A 13471-nucleotide genomic window follows, 5' to 3' on the forward strand; every position below is an offset into this window, starting at 1 on the left:
TGTGTTGTGTGGGTTTTTTGTGTTGTGTGGGTTTTTTGTGTTGTGTGGGTTTTTTGTGTTGTGTGGGTTTTTTGTGTTGTGTGGGTTTTTTGTGTTGTGTGGGTTTTTTGTGTTGTGTGGGTTTTTTGTGTTGTGTGGGTTTTTGGTGTTGTGTGGGTTTTTGGTGTTGTGTGGGTTTTTGGTGTTGTGTGGGTTTTTGGTGTTGTGTGGGTTTTTGGTGTTGTGTGGGTTTTTGGTGTTGTGTGGGTTTTTGGTGTTGTGTGGGTTTTTGGTGTTGTGTGGGTTTTTGGTGTTGTGTGGGTTTTTGGTGTTGTGTGGGTTTTTGGTGTTGTGTGGGTTTTTGGTGTTGTGTGGGTTTTTGGTGTTGTGTGGGTTTTTGGTGTTGTGTGGGTTTTTGGTGTTGTGTGGGTTTTTGGTGTTGTGTGGGTTTTTGGTGTTGTGTGGGTTTTTGGTGTTGTGTGGGTTTTTGGTGTTGTGTGGGTTTTTGGTGTTGGGTGTTGGTGTTTGTTTTTAATTTCTATATATTAGTAGTAGAATATTAGTATTGTTTTATTGTCCTATTAAATCGTGCTTATCTCAGCCCAGAGTTTCTGCCTTCTGTTTCAGTTCTCTCCCCTACCCCAGTCAGAGGGTGGGGGGAGTGAGCAAGCAGCTGTCGTGGTCTTAGTTGCTAGCTGGGGTTAAACCATGACAACTTGCACAAAGAGAGAAGCATCCTCAGTTATGAATTCTGACTGTCCGATTAGTTGCACATAACAAAGTCGTTTGCCTGCCAGTATAATATCAGAGTTGAGGTTAGTGAGTCTGTTCTCCATCACATGCAATTCCATTTAATCCATATTAAAGCAATTGGCAATTTGTGGGGCTGAGGAGCTGCAAAGATCTGTAGAAAATGGACTTTCTTATTGGCAGCATTTTTGAGCAGTAGGTTGACTGAAAACTTTCACTTGGGAGAGGTAGTGATTGACAGCTCTGATGCACTTCTGTTTTTTAAACTCTATCACAGTAGCTCATATGAAGTACAATATTGAACTCTTTCACAGTAGCTTACATTAAGTACAATAGTAGGAGCTGTGTCTGCTCTGTTTGGGTGGATACTTTGCTGATTCTAAGCTTTCCAGTTGCTTTTAAAACTGAATTAAAAGAGTTATGTTTTTATAATTAACTATACTTTTAGAAATTCTTTTCTCACCACCTTGTAGCTCTGTTGCTGGCAAAATGGCTTTTTTTTTCATTCTGGTCCTTACTAATGAATTTCCCTCTTCCTTATGCATGCATTTTTGCCATCCTTTTCTCCATCTTACCTTTCTAGTTTATTAGTTTATAAACATACAAAGCTTCAACCTTTAAAGTGGAGCACAGACCATCTAATGATAAAGTACACAATGTCACCAGGCTTTTGTTTTGTTTTCTCCCAGCTGTGTGTTTGTCCCTTAGATTGTAAGCTCATCAGAACAGCATGCTTTTGATTTTTTGTGTTGTGTCTACAGCCTAAGGAAGCGTTGAAGTATTTGTCTTACAAAACTAAACAGAATGTTTGTGTTTTTGAAAGAAATTGCCTCTGGATTCTAAATTAGATTAATTTTTGATGTCTAGAATACTAAGTTGTTAGAAGATGAGAATATTAGGATTTTGACAGTTTTCTATGGCCATGCAGGTTCTTGTATTGGTGTTCCATTACAAAACCCAAACCCATATAAATACCACGTTGTCAGCTGCTAATACTGTTGCATGCTCTCAGCAAATACAAGAGTCTTCTTTCTAGACCTATCAGTTGTGAAAAGACTGCTAGTCTTCCAGATATTCAGTGTTTGAAGGCTGTAATTAAATACAAAAAAATTATTTGGAAGGTAAATTAATAATAGTGAATTGGTGGCATTAAGAATGAGAATCATTTTAAAGAGAGAAGGCAGAATTAAGGATTGTGAAATTTACTTGTTTTTAAAATTCAAATGACTTTGGATTTATAGATACAATAAAAAGCAAAATAAATATAGTACAGAACTGAACATGTTGGGCAAAACATTCAGAACTTCTCAATGTTCTTGGCTATTATTTGGGCAGAAATAATTTGACTGTGCAACTTAATCACTATTTTAAAAAAATCATTTAACTTTTTGCAATACATAAAAATTTGAGTATGATTAGATCAAATCGTTGATGCAACATTCTTAGAATTTAGGTGAAAATATGAATTTGTTATTCATGTTTAATACAGACATAGTAACTACTTCTTTGTTTTGCATAAAAATTATAGGAGTGCTGGAGTGTTACAGGAACATCCACAGGCCTGAGCAAGAGCATCACTTCATATTTTCATTAATGTTTTGTGTGACTATAAATGGCAGTGTTCCTGTCTTGCTCTCTTACCTTCTGGATTCAAGTGAATTAATGCTAAGAGAGCAACTAAAAATAAAGGAGCATTTAGAAGTTTCAATTGTCTGAATGCATACATGCTGTTAGGTGTTTACTTCTCAAACTTAGTCCAGTAGTTTTCCATTGCATTAGCAGACCTACTTAAGTTGTTAAATCCACTGTATGCACAGTTTATCATTAACCGGCAACAAATCACAGAATCCAAATTAAGCAAAATTCATTTTATTATTATTTTATATTCTATCAAACAAAAAATGATTATACATTTCTCCACTTGGTTAATGTATTGTTTTCTCTGGAGCCCTTTGAGCATCTCAATTAGGACAGACACTTGGTCCTGTGAGGGCTGCTTTTCAAGTCTATTCTACTTGTCCTATTTAAAGACGCCTGTTCACAGCAACACTCGCATCTTAGGTTAGGGTTTAAATGTCTACTTGATTTTCATTTACATCAAATGTGGTAACATTTCTGTGTTTAGGCAAGTGAAGCGACATGTCATGTTTGAGCTTGCTGAGAGAATTTGCTGCAGGATTTGTATAACTTGATATGGCTCAGTATTCTGAGCCATAAAAACTGCTGGATATGGCTCAGTGTCCTGAGGCTACTTATGCTGCTCATAGTTATTGCTTAAAAAAAAGAAATGGGAAGGATGGCAAATTTGGTCAGGTAAAATTAAGTAAAATACTAACAAATTCAAATGATTTCAATTATTTCACCATGGTTGTGTAGTTTGGATTGTGTTTGGGTTTTTTGGTTTGTTTGTGGTTTTTTTTCATTTTTTAATTGTTTGCTTAGGTATTTTGTCCTAATGTTGATGCAAAACTCATTTTTCTTAGTGGAAGGTCTAAAAGAATTCTTATTGTACAACAACAGCTAATAATGAAACAAAAGTGAGTTTTAAAATAGTTTGAGTTAGCTATCTTTGCTCATGAAGCTAGCTTGCAATTTCTGTATTTGTCATCTGAAACACATTGCTTTCAGCTGTCTCTTGTGAATGTTGTCATAATCTCACATCAGTAAAGAAGGCATGTTTTATGCTAGGAAGGCGTTGTTGTGAAGTGTGAAGATTTCCGAGTAAGAGCTCCTGTGTGTCTTGTGAAAAGGTAGCCAAGGTAGCTGAATGGTGTATAAGAAGGGAAGGAGAAGTATATTTAACAAGAAGTTCTGTTTCTCTCTTTCAGTAGCATTAGCTAGAGCACTGGAGAATTTGTTTAGTCTTTGGTAATGGTACTGCTATATTCTCTTTGAGGTTATCTTTCCCTTTTTTTCCTTCTAATCCTTTTTGTTATCCTGTGAGTATCTACCCCCACTGTTGATAGGTAACTGGCAGCTTCTATTTTGTCTGACCTTACTTTCCTTCTGAGAGGCAAAATGTACTGTATCAAAACACTAGATTTTCTCTGCAGCATATTGTGAAATGGAAGATAATGCTTCTTATCTATTTTGGGAAGCTTTTTCTAGGTTTAAGTTGCAATTTGATTAAAGAATTACTCAGTTCTTTCTTCCTTAGCCTTCTGTTCTTTCTTCCTTAAAAACAGAACGTGTTTAGTTCTGTTCTGTAGACATATTTTTTTTTAAAAAATCCAATTCTTTATTTGTTAGGTCACTTGCTATGTTTCTAGAATCACCAGTTTTACCAAAAGCTGTCTCTCTACCATTAATATTTACAGCAAGCAAATTTTAAGCATTATAAAAAGGAGGACCAGTATCTTGACTTATTTGAGACAGGGTTCATGTTTCATTAGTTGTGTTTACCTAGATTTCTTTATGACTTTAGTAGCTGCATGGAGAAGTGTGAAGAGGGAAAAAACCATGGAGTTTTCATGAAGGTGACATGGAGAGCTGGCTTTTCCAACAGAAACAAATGTAAAGATTTAGGAAAAGTTCTGTGTAATAGAATCTAAATCCTGACTATTTCCATTCAGGCCATGAGCTGAATATCTAAAACTAACTAGAGAAAAGTACTGTATTAACTAGGCCCGTATTTTTCTTAAAATGTGTATTTAATGGCCTCTTCTACTTGGGACAAGTAATTAAATTTAGGCTGGTATAGTTCTGTTTATGGAATATAATACTGTGCCGTTATACATCTTCGGTCACTTCAGATGTAATAAATGCCTTCAGATGTAAAATGACCATTTCTCTTGCATGAGCAGAGCAGGATAGCAAGCTGCCTTTCTAGCTTTGTTAACCTTGTAGCAGTAACATAGTTTGTATGTTAGGATTTTCCTCACATATGAAAGAATGCTTTTGAGTTGTGAAGTATATGGAAATAAATTGTATCAGTGAAATATTTATGGTTTAACCATTAGCTAGGTAGCCTTTGTGACCTATTGAATTAGAAGCGTGTCTGCTTTCTAATAAGAAAGGAACCTACTTAAACTGTAAGAAGACAAAAATGATTGCTTGAGCTCTTAATGTTAACTCCTTTAGTCCTCATCTGTAAGGCACAAAATGGTATCAGTCTAGAAATCAACTTTATAAATTTTATAGCTGCTGTGTATGCAGACCATTCTTCCAGGTTCTAAAGTGTAATAGCTTTCTCGTGAATAAATGTCACAAGAACATTACAGTATAAATACTGTCATTGTGTTCTGTAAAAGTAGCAATATAGAAAGAAAATTGTTGTGCATTAATGAGCTTCTAAAACTTTTTTGATTATGTTTTTTTGTTCAGTTGGAGTTTTTTGGTGTGTTTTCTTCCTGCTGCTAAAATGCTTGAAGCACAGAAGTGCTTAAAGATCAGCCACCAAATCTGCAGTAATGATGCAGATTAACCAAAATTGTACTATCACAAGGCACTTTTTTCTCTGTATATCTAAGGCAGTAAAGGTGGGTCTAAGCCAAGCAGTGAAAGGCTATAGGTCATGAAAACAATCAATAAGATTCTATTAATAATTAGTTACCTATTTAATCTTATATAACTTGATTTGCAAATGTCTGCAAAAGAAGCCACATGAATTGAAAAAGCTGGTGTAAATAGTTCTTAGGGTTAAGATTAGTTTGCTTCTTATACTTTACAGTATAAATATTTAACTTTATTTTTGATAATTCAGTTCTTTGTGGGTGTGCAATTTAAGTAATAATGCCATTTACAGGATGCAAAGTCATACTATGAATTTACCAAGGCTAAGACTGCCCGTGTGACATTAATTCAGCTTCTTCTTTATATGTGTGGTGAAAACATCCAATTACTTTATTTTGTACTATTTTTCCCTTTAAATTCTTTTGTTTGTAACTCTACTTTTTCTTAAGGGAAACTGAAGCAACTGATTCCAAATGTGATGGTAGTAGATATCCACCTAAATCTGGGGTAGCTGACACACACGATTTTTGAGTAGAATTAATGTTTTAGATTTGTTGTACAGCTTCTGCTGTTTGAGCAGGCAAGCTAACTGTGAACAATAGTAAGTTGCTATCACCTGTGGTCCTAGTGGTGAATGACAAGTTTTGCCAAACCATTTCATGATTACTTTCAACCAAAAAAGAAGTGTGATTACTGTTTAGCCTTTTGGTTCCTTTCCAGGGGCTGGAGAAGTGTGCTCTCTTTGGTGCAGAGTTTGCTGCTACAGCTCTGAAGAAAAATTGGCATTGATAAAGTCAGGGAGAGCATATGGTATGAAGATGAGGAGAAATGTCTTTTACAAAAAGTGTGGTTTGTTTAATGTAACTGAAAGCTGAGAAAATACAGCTGTCATCTAACTAATATATATGCACATACCTCTGAGTAGTGGATGGTAGCAGAAGGAGGCATACCTATCTAAGCTTAAAACTATTATTGGTTCAAGAGCAAGAAAGTACAGACAGTTCTTAAATATATTTAAGGAGGAAGAATGTTTCTAAGCACTGGAGCAAGGAAGGGTAACTTTCCACTAGTTTTTTTGTCAGAGCTCTCAACTGCTTCTGTGAAGGGCAGTGAAGGCTTAGTGCCTATGGTAGCTTTGTCTGGGCTTCGTGACCTCGAAGCCCTTCTCTTTTCCCAGAAGGAAAGGTGCTCATAGGTGCATTGTATCACATACAAAATATTTTCAGCGAATGTAGAGGTGTATTTTCTGCACAATTTCTGGCAACCTTTTCTTGAAGAGATATAAACCAGATTTCCTGATTATTATTCTCTTTAATACAATGGCCCATCCAATTAGTAGAAACTAAGCAAATGAATTGTACTAAATAGATTGCATAGAATATTTCATCCTAGTTAACTTGACAGTGATTTTCATTATAGGAGCCAATTTGAGGTACTTTTGTTCATCTGAAGCATCAGTCACCCTTTGTCTGACTTGAAACTACTTCTGTATTCTGTAATGACTCCTTTCTGGGTAAACACAGCATTTTATTTAAATGTCCTGGGTTTGAAAGAGTGAGATAGGAATGACAGTGTGGCAGGAGTTAAGCATAAACTCCCTTTAAAACCAGCCTTGTGCAATGCATTGTCAAATGAGCACTAATCCTTTTAACCTCCCTCTTCAAGGGAACAGTGTTGTTGCTGTTAAGGAAACATAGTTGCTTAAAGTTACATCACAATATAACAAACATCCCATTCCTTCTGGATATGAGATATAATTATTATTACTTTTTTTCCTCCAGCCCAGTGTATTAATCGTAAGCTACAAGGAACTACCAAAAGCAGCTTCTCAGTTTGGACCTTACAAACAAGCAGAATGGCGGCCTGACAGCACCATGATAGCTGTTTCAGTAAGTAGGGTTTTTTCTTCTTACTGTGGTTGAAATATTGCAAAGAGAGTTTTGTATTACCAATGTCTGTGCTTATGCGAACTTGCAGACTGTATATACATTTAATTGATACTTATCTTGTGAAAATATATAATAGTACCAAGGTTTTTTGGATGATAGAAGCTTCCTTTAGTAGTTTTCATTAATCTTTTTCCCCTGAAGAACGAACTGCAGTTCTTTATATTAAAATAATATTTTGTATTTGCTAGGGCTGATACAGCATCTCATTACTTTAGTAACATGATCACAAAGAATAAAGGAATCTAAAGACATGTGAATGAATGAAATAATTGAGGAGTTAGATGACATAAGCATATTTAGCTCGATAAACAGGGTTTACAGATGTTTCCGAAAGGTGGATCTTAAGAGGATAGAACTGTGGCTTTATTAAGGTGCAGTATCTTTTGGTGTTAAAAAAAAAATTCAAGGCACTGAGAACACAGAAACAAGGGCAGCGATAGGTGATACATAGATTCTTCTGTTAAGAGTCTTAAAGGTAAAGATGAGATCTTGTCTCACTGGAAGTTTTTGTTTCCTATCTGGTACTATGGTCACAGTGCTAAAGTGGAATATTTCAGCACCAGCATTTAAAAATTAATTCAAGGTGGACACGACAAAGGTGTGAGTAGAGTTTATAGAGGTCAGAATATGGGATGGTACTCTCGTTGACTTCTGGTCAGGTCTTAAGTTAGGACCAGGTCTTAAATTGTGTAAGTTTCTTTTTTTAGCTTTTAAAATCAAGGCTGTTGTATTTCAGATTTTCTTGTCAGAAGGTGCAGAATAAAAGAATGAAGTCATTAAACTTCCCCATCAGAAGTTGATGATGTGGAGTTATAAATTGAATAACAGCTACTGTATTTGTTGGTACCCTACCTCATCTTGTAATATAAACCATTTTTTGTGCTTAAAATGATGCCAGTAATGCTTTCTATTTTTTTTTTAACCAATCGGATATTATTATCTTAGTGGAAAATACCAGATGGTTTGTGGAATAGTTCCTGTCTCTACCAATATCATAATGACTCTAAATCAACTAAACTTCCCGTGCTTCTGTTTTCATGTGTGTAATGCAGGGCAGACTTTTCTGAGTACTTGGTTTAGAATATTTAAGTCACCTAAAAGGATCTCATGGAATCAGTGCAGTAAAGTATTTCTCTTAGTATCAGATTATATTTTCAGTTAGCACATGCTAATGGTTACCAGCAAAGGCAGAAAGGAGCCTTCTGTAACATTACTACAAATAAAAAATAATTCTTCCATTTTATAATACAGCATATAATCACAAGTAAACTACCCAAACACATTTTAATTATATCTTTATGCAGCAGTTCAGAAGAGATGTAGATGGTCGTATTTAATTACTTTGCATATTATGATTTTTCTGTGATGTTGGGATCCTTTAGCTTGAGAGACCTTATGGTTTAGCTGACAGTCAGACTAGCTTTAATTTCTGCCTGTTCAGTTACTGTACTTTCAAGTTTTTCTGCAGCTAAATGTATAGTGTTCTTTTTGGCAGGTGATGTCAGAATCTAAATGCCCACAAAGTCTCAGTTTGTAAATGGTCAAACAGTTAATAAAGTAATGAGTGTCATGAGATTTCTAAAATTTTTCATTTCTTATGGTTATATTGCATCTCCTTGTTGTTAATGAGTCCTACCACATTTACAAATATTAGTATTTTTGTTATAGAGGAACAGGGCTGAAAGGCAGGTCTGAGGGGTTAATGAAGATGTTCTTGCTCATGCATACTTTTCTCCACAAGTAGAACTGTGAATTTCTTTCCAAGAGAATTTCTCCCTTCTTTGTGACTTTTTCTTAAGAAGAAAACTAACAAGTACAAATAAAGGAGCAATAGCAAAGCTAATTATTAATTGAAAAAAACAAGTAGTTTGTACTACTAGTTTTGTTGAACTGAGTTAGCTTCAGTTAATTACTGAAGTCCTGTGCAAAAGCTAAAAATACTATTATGAAAGCTGAGTTAGGTGATTTAGTTTCTGGCCTGTTACTACCTGTGTGCTTGAGTTTCTTGATTGTAGTAGTTTTATGTAATAAAATTATGTTGTACTTCATTTTTAACAAGGTAAACGAAAGGCTCGGTATGTACTTATTAGCCAAGTGGTACATTCAGGTTTTTTTTAATGACATAATGATTGAGAGGGTAGTCTGGATTTAATGTCCATTACAGTAGTGATATACAGTGTTTTTTGTTTCTGTCTGCCAGAGTGTTCAGAGCATGTCTATGAAAATAAATCACTTTGCAGCATACACTTTGAGATAATTATTGTTTGTACTGAAGGCAAACTTTGGTCTAGCATATAAGGCCTTGTAAAAATATTTCAAGCAGCTTTAATGGTAAGCAGTTAAGCAGTTCTCACACTGTGATCATCCCTTAGCAATTCTAACTTCTTCTACTGCTAGTATCTTCTGTTGCTAAACTGTTGTCATGTTTTCTAATCCGATCTTTTTTTCCATGACATTTTGTAGTTTCTTCTCTCATATTGCTGCATTTGTAATTCTTCCAGTGTTACTGGAAAATATTTTGTTTCTTGGCTAGATTAGTACATAAGCTCAAGGTAGGTAGTTCTATTAATTAAACAAACTTGTGAATTGGGTCAAGATGGTTCAATACATAGATATACAAGGCATTTTAGTCTTTCCCCTGCTACAGGCAGTCCTCCGATATAGACTGTTCTTCAGTACACATTCCCTTAGCTAAGGCAGAGCTTTATTAAACATTGTAGCATACCAAAAACCATGTAGTGAAATACCTTGCAAGGTACTGTATGTTTATATTTTTGGCTGTCAAAGGTGAGAATTATCAGGGAAAGGATGACAGTGGCGGTTACTTTAGTAAGTTTTGTTGCAACACAGACCTTTCTAGAGCAATGTAGAAACCTATGTGAATGAATATGATCGATTGGCAGGAAGCATATGGTTGAATGCTTCTGCATGTCATCCAGCTTGTCATGTAATTTGAGGTTCTATTTAGAAATGACCCTGTAACAGTAGGAACTTTATGCTTTGAATGGTGTTCAGTATGATCCTTTTGTACCTTAATATCAGTATAAAGATACTTCACAGTATTGTTTTACTTTTCCTTCCAGGATAAGATAGCTTACAGGTTAAATATTTAATGATGTAATGGAAAGAACCTGTAAAGATGTTAGAAATGAGCGGGTTTCTTTACCACATAATACCTGAACATCATATTACTGCGCATAGAAAAGCTTCCATTTATTTTCAGCCTGTCTCAAGCTCACCATTATGGTTCAAATTTTATTCTTACATGAGAAAGATACTTACTTTGAGAATTGCATTTCTTGGACTTTGAAGCTGAAACACGAATTTCTTTCATAGCATAAAGCAAAATGTTTGACTGGGGAAAAACATGGCATCTGTGAACTCATAAACTAAGATAACTTTTTCCTTTATTCAGAGAAAGGGAAATCAACCTTGCAAAGCAACTTGAAACTATTCATTTCAGTGCTTCTTGTCTCCAGTAATAGCGCTTTGTGTATATGCCCAGCCCATATTAAAATGATTAGATGGAAACGGTGTTTAACTAAAATGCATTTGCAAATTTGCCTGAAGGGTAAATTTGTGCTTTGAACAAATCGTACTTCTTTGAACAACTAACCTATTGGTCATCTGCCTCTCCTGTGCTTATACAAACACTGGATCAGCTTCTAGTCATGACTGGAACATCTGATAATTATTGATTTATATTTGTTCTCTGAATAGCATTATAGTTTGAAGTTAGTCTTCCAGAATGACAGAATATGACTTAGGATTGAATTATAATAGAATTTTTTTCAGACACCTGAAGATTTTGAAAAGCTGTTATGTAGACACCGTGTGACACGAGGATTTTTTTGAAAACTGGATGACCAACTCTGAGAGCCAGTGCTCACCTGAACTCTGTGGTGTTTGTGTGTGCTCAGGCACTTGGAGTTCTTGCTCTGAAAGCTTGCTACCATCTACTACAGGCTTTCTGCATTAGTTCTCTTAATTGGTGGGAATTAGGTTCTCAGATTCTAAGTAGCTGATATAGCTGTCTAGTTTTAGGTACTCTTATGAATCAGAGGAATTTTTTTTGCTGGGTGCATACATCACGGGTTTTAACTAGAATGAATTTCAACACACAGTTTTTTAAGTTATCTGGAACTTGTTATGAGTGTATATTTGTGCTCAATATGTAAGACATGTAGAAATTTTAAGTCTCTATAGATTTTACTCATGCAGGTAGACTAGATATCTATCTTATCAGTGTTTCTCTTTCAGACTGCAAATGGATACATCTTATTTTTTGAAATCCCATCAGCAAGAGACAAGTATCTTTATGAGCCAATGTATCCTAAGTAAGTATTTTAAACTTTCTTTGCATCCCCACAGTATGGAAAAATACATATGACTAGACAAGTCCTAGGCAGATTTTATGATAAAAAATATTTACTTCCAAAATATGTTTTAAAACTTGGTAAGCATATGAAGCGTAATTCCTATGAGTTAGAGTCAGTTCAGAGAAGTCAGTCTAGTTGATTTGCTGTGCACTGGTGAGATTCTTTAGCTCCTTTTTATAAGCTCTCAAAATCCTAAATAGTTTAATTTTATAATTTGAGGTAGTCTCTTGAATTCATCATGTTTAACAAGCTTTAATAATTCCTTTTGAGTAACTCAGCTGAATAAGTCATGTTTCTTAAGAATTATCAGGGTGCAATTTTTTACTAGATTCCTCTCCTTCTCCCCGGTTTATAATAACGTAGAGATTTTTGAAACAAATGGGGAATAAATTCTCAATATTTTGGAAAGAATATTAACCATTTCTAGTAAGAATATAAGAGTATTTTAGCTGCAGTGCGTTATGTTGTAATTATCATTTTCTTTTCCTTATTGTGAATGACAATACATTTTATGTGTTAAAGTGTGACTGTATGTTGAATGTGTTTGTAGTTGAGTCAGTTGACTTCTAATAGGATTTGTCAAAATTGGAAAATATTTAGGAGAAATTAAAACTTCGAGGGGTGTGTCTGTGTTGTGTTTAGATAGGCAGAATCTGTAGTCATTGATGGGATCAAATTTTTCCACAGGAATAATAAAACAGTCTTGATTTCTCATTGGCTAGAAGCTGCTTTTTTGATATATCTCTCTATATATACTTTCATCATTATGGTAATGCTAGTGAACTTAATGTAAAGTTTCTTACATATTCATAAAATGAGTTAAATTTGATCGGTGGGTGTCTTCAAATGGACTTCTATGAGGAGTAGTGGATAACCTATGATGTCATGTAAGAGGAAGATGTTTTTGTTTTTCTAAACCATAACTGTTAAACCATGAACGTTAGAAAACAGAGTCAGGTCTTCACAAGCATTTAAATTTTAAATCTCTATTCTTTCACAAGTGCTTATAGGAAGAAATGACCTGGCAGGTAGCAAATGAGAGTGTATCTTCAGCTGTGAATAGTGCAAAAGACTAAACAAAAATTTGTGGTATTTTCTTCGTGTTCAATTTGGAAAGTTGGGGGTTTTTATTGGCAAAATCTGAAAATATATGGAAAAATTTATAAAATATGCAGGAAGAGTTCAAAAAGCAGCTTTGGAAAGTTTTTTTTTTTTAGACATGCCACATGTAGGGAGGTTTGAAAATATCTATTAAGCAGTCAGTGACTAATCAATTGAACTTTTATATAAAACATCAGTAATTGATTTGTATTGTCTACCTGAAAGCGTGTGTTGAAAATGTCTCTCTGTTAGCTGTGTTTTGAATGGTCAGGTTTTTAAGGTATATTTATGTAGCCCCAAAGTGTATAATGCTCGTACTGTGGATGAATAAGACAGTGTTTGTCCCGAGAGTGTTTATGACAGTTCGCACAGAATCTCCTAAGACTAATGCATGTGCTTAACTTTAAGAAGGGGAATAATCTCCCTCAATTTATTGGGATGACTAATCTGTCTATATTTAGCCCTCAATTTTGAAAACCTACATAAAATTACTACTGCTCTGGTTATATTAGATCAAAACAAAGACACAAGCATTTGTGTGTGAATTATGCCTGCTGTGATTAACAAAAAAAAATTCTATTAGACTCCAGCACAAATTGAACAAACAAACTATAAACCAATGTCTCAGAATTGAAACTTGTAACTTTCTTCTGGCATATGTTCATTTTTCAAATATGATATTTCACTGAAATGCTTGGATTTAATTTCTACTGTACTGAACAATAATGAATTAATTTTCTTAAATCTGAAGTTGTTAAAAATCAGTGAAAGGCCTCGTATGTGACTTGCCTTGTGCTTGAAAGGGGACATCTTACTGTTTTCTCCTGCCGTAACAGTGTGTTCTTGGCTCCTTCCTCTTTG

General features: G+C 34.8%; 1 protein-coding gene across 3 annotated transcripts in view; it reads left to right on the top strand.

The window, feature by feature from the left end:
• Positions 1-13471, top strand: part of RIC1 (RIC1 homolog, RAB6A GEF complex partner 1) — a 52986-nt gene that overhangs the window by 6064 nt on the left and 33451 nt on the right. For all 3 annotated transcript variants that reach the window (XM_065656632.1, XM_065656634.1, XM_065656633.1), the window contains exons 2-3: positions 6963-7070; positions 11391-11467. In XM_065656632.1, coding sequence (XP_065512704.1) covers positions 6963-7070; positions 11391-11467 — 185 coding nt within the window. The remainder of the gene's footprint in view (positions 1-6962; positions 7071-11390; positions 11468-13471) is intronic.

Source organism: Caloenas nicobarica, chromosome Z (genome assembly GCF_036013445.1).
Source record: "Caloenas nicobarica isolate bCalNic1 chromosome Z, bCalNic1.hap1, whole genome shotgun sequence".
Taxonomy (NCBI): Eukaryota; Metazoa; Chordata; class Aves; order Columbiformes; family Columbidae; genus Caloenas; species Caloenas nicobarica.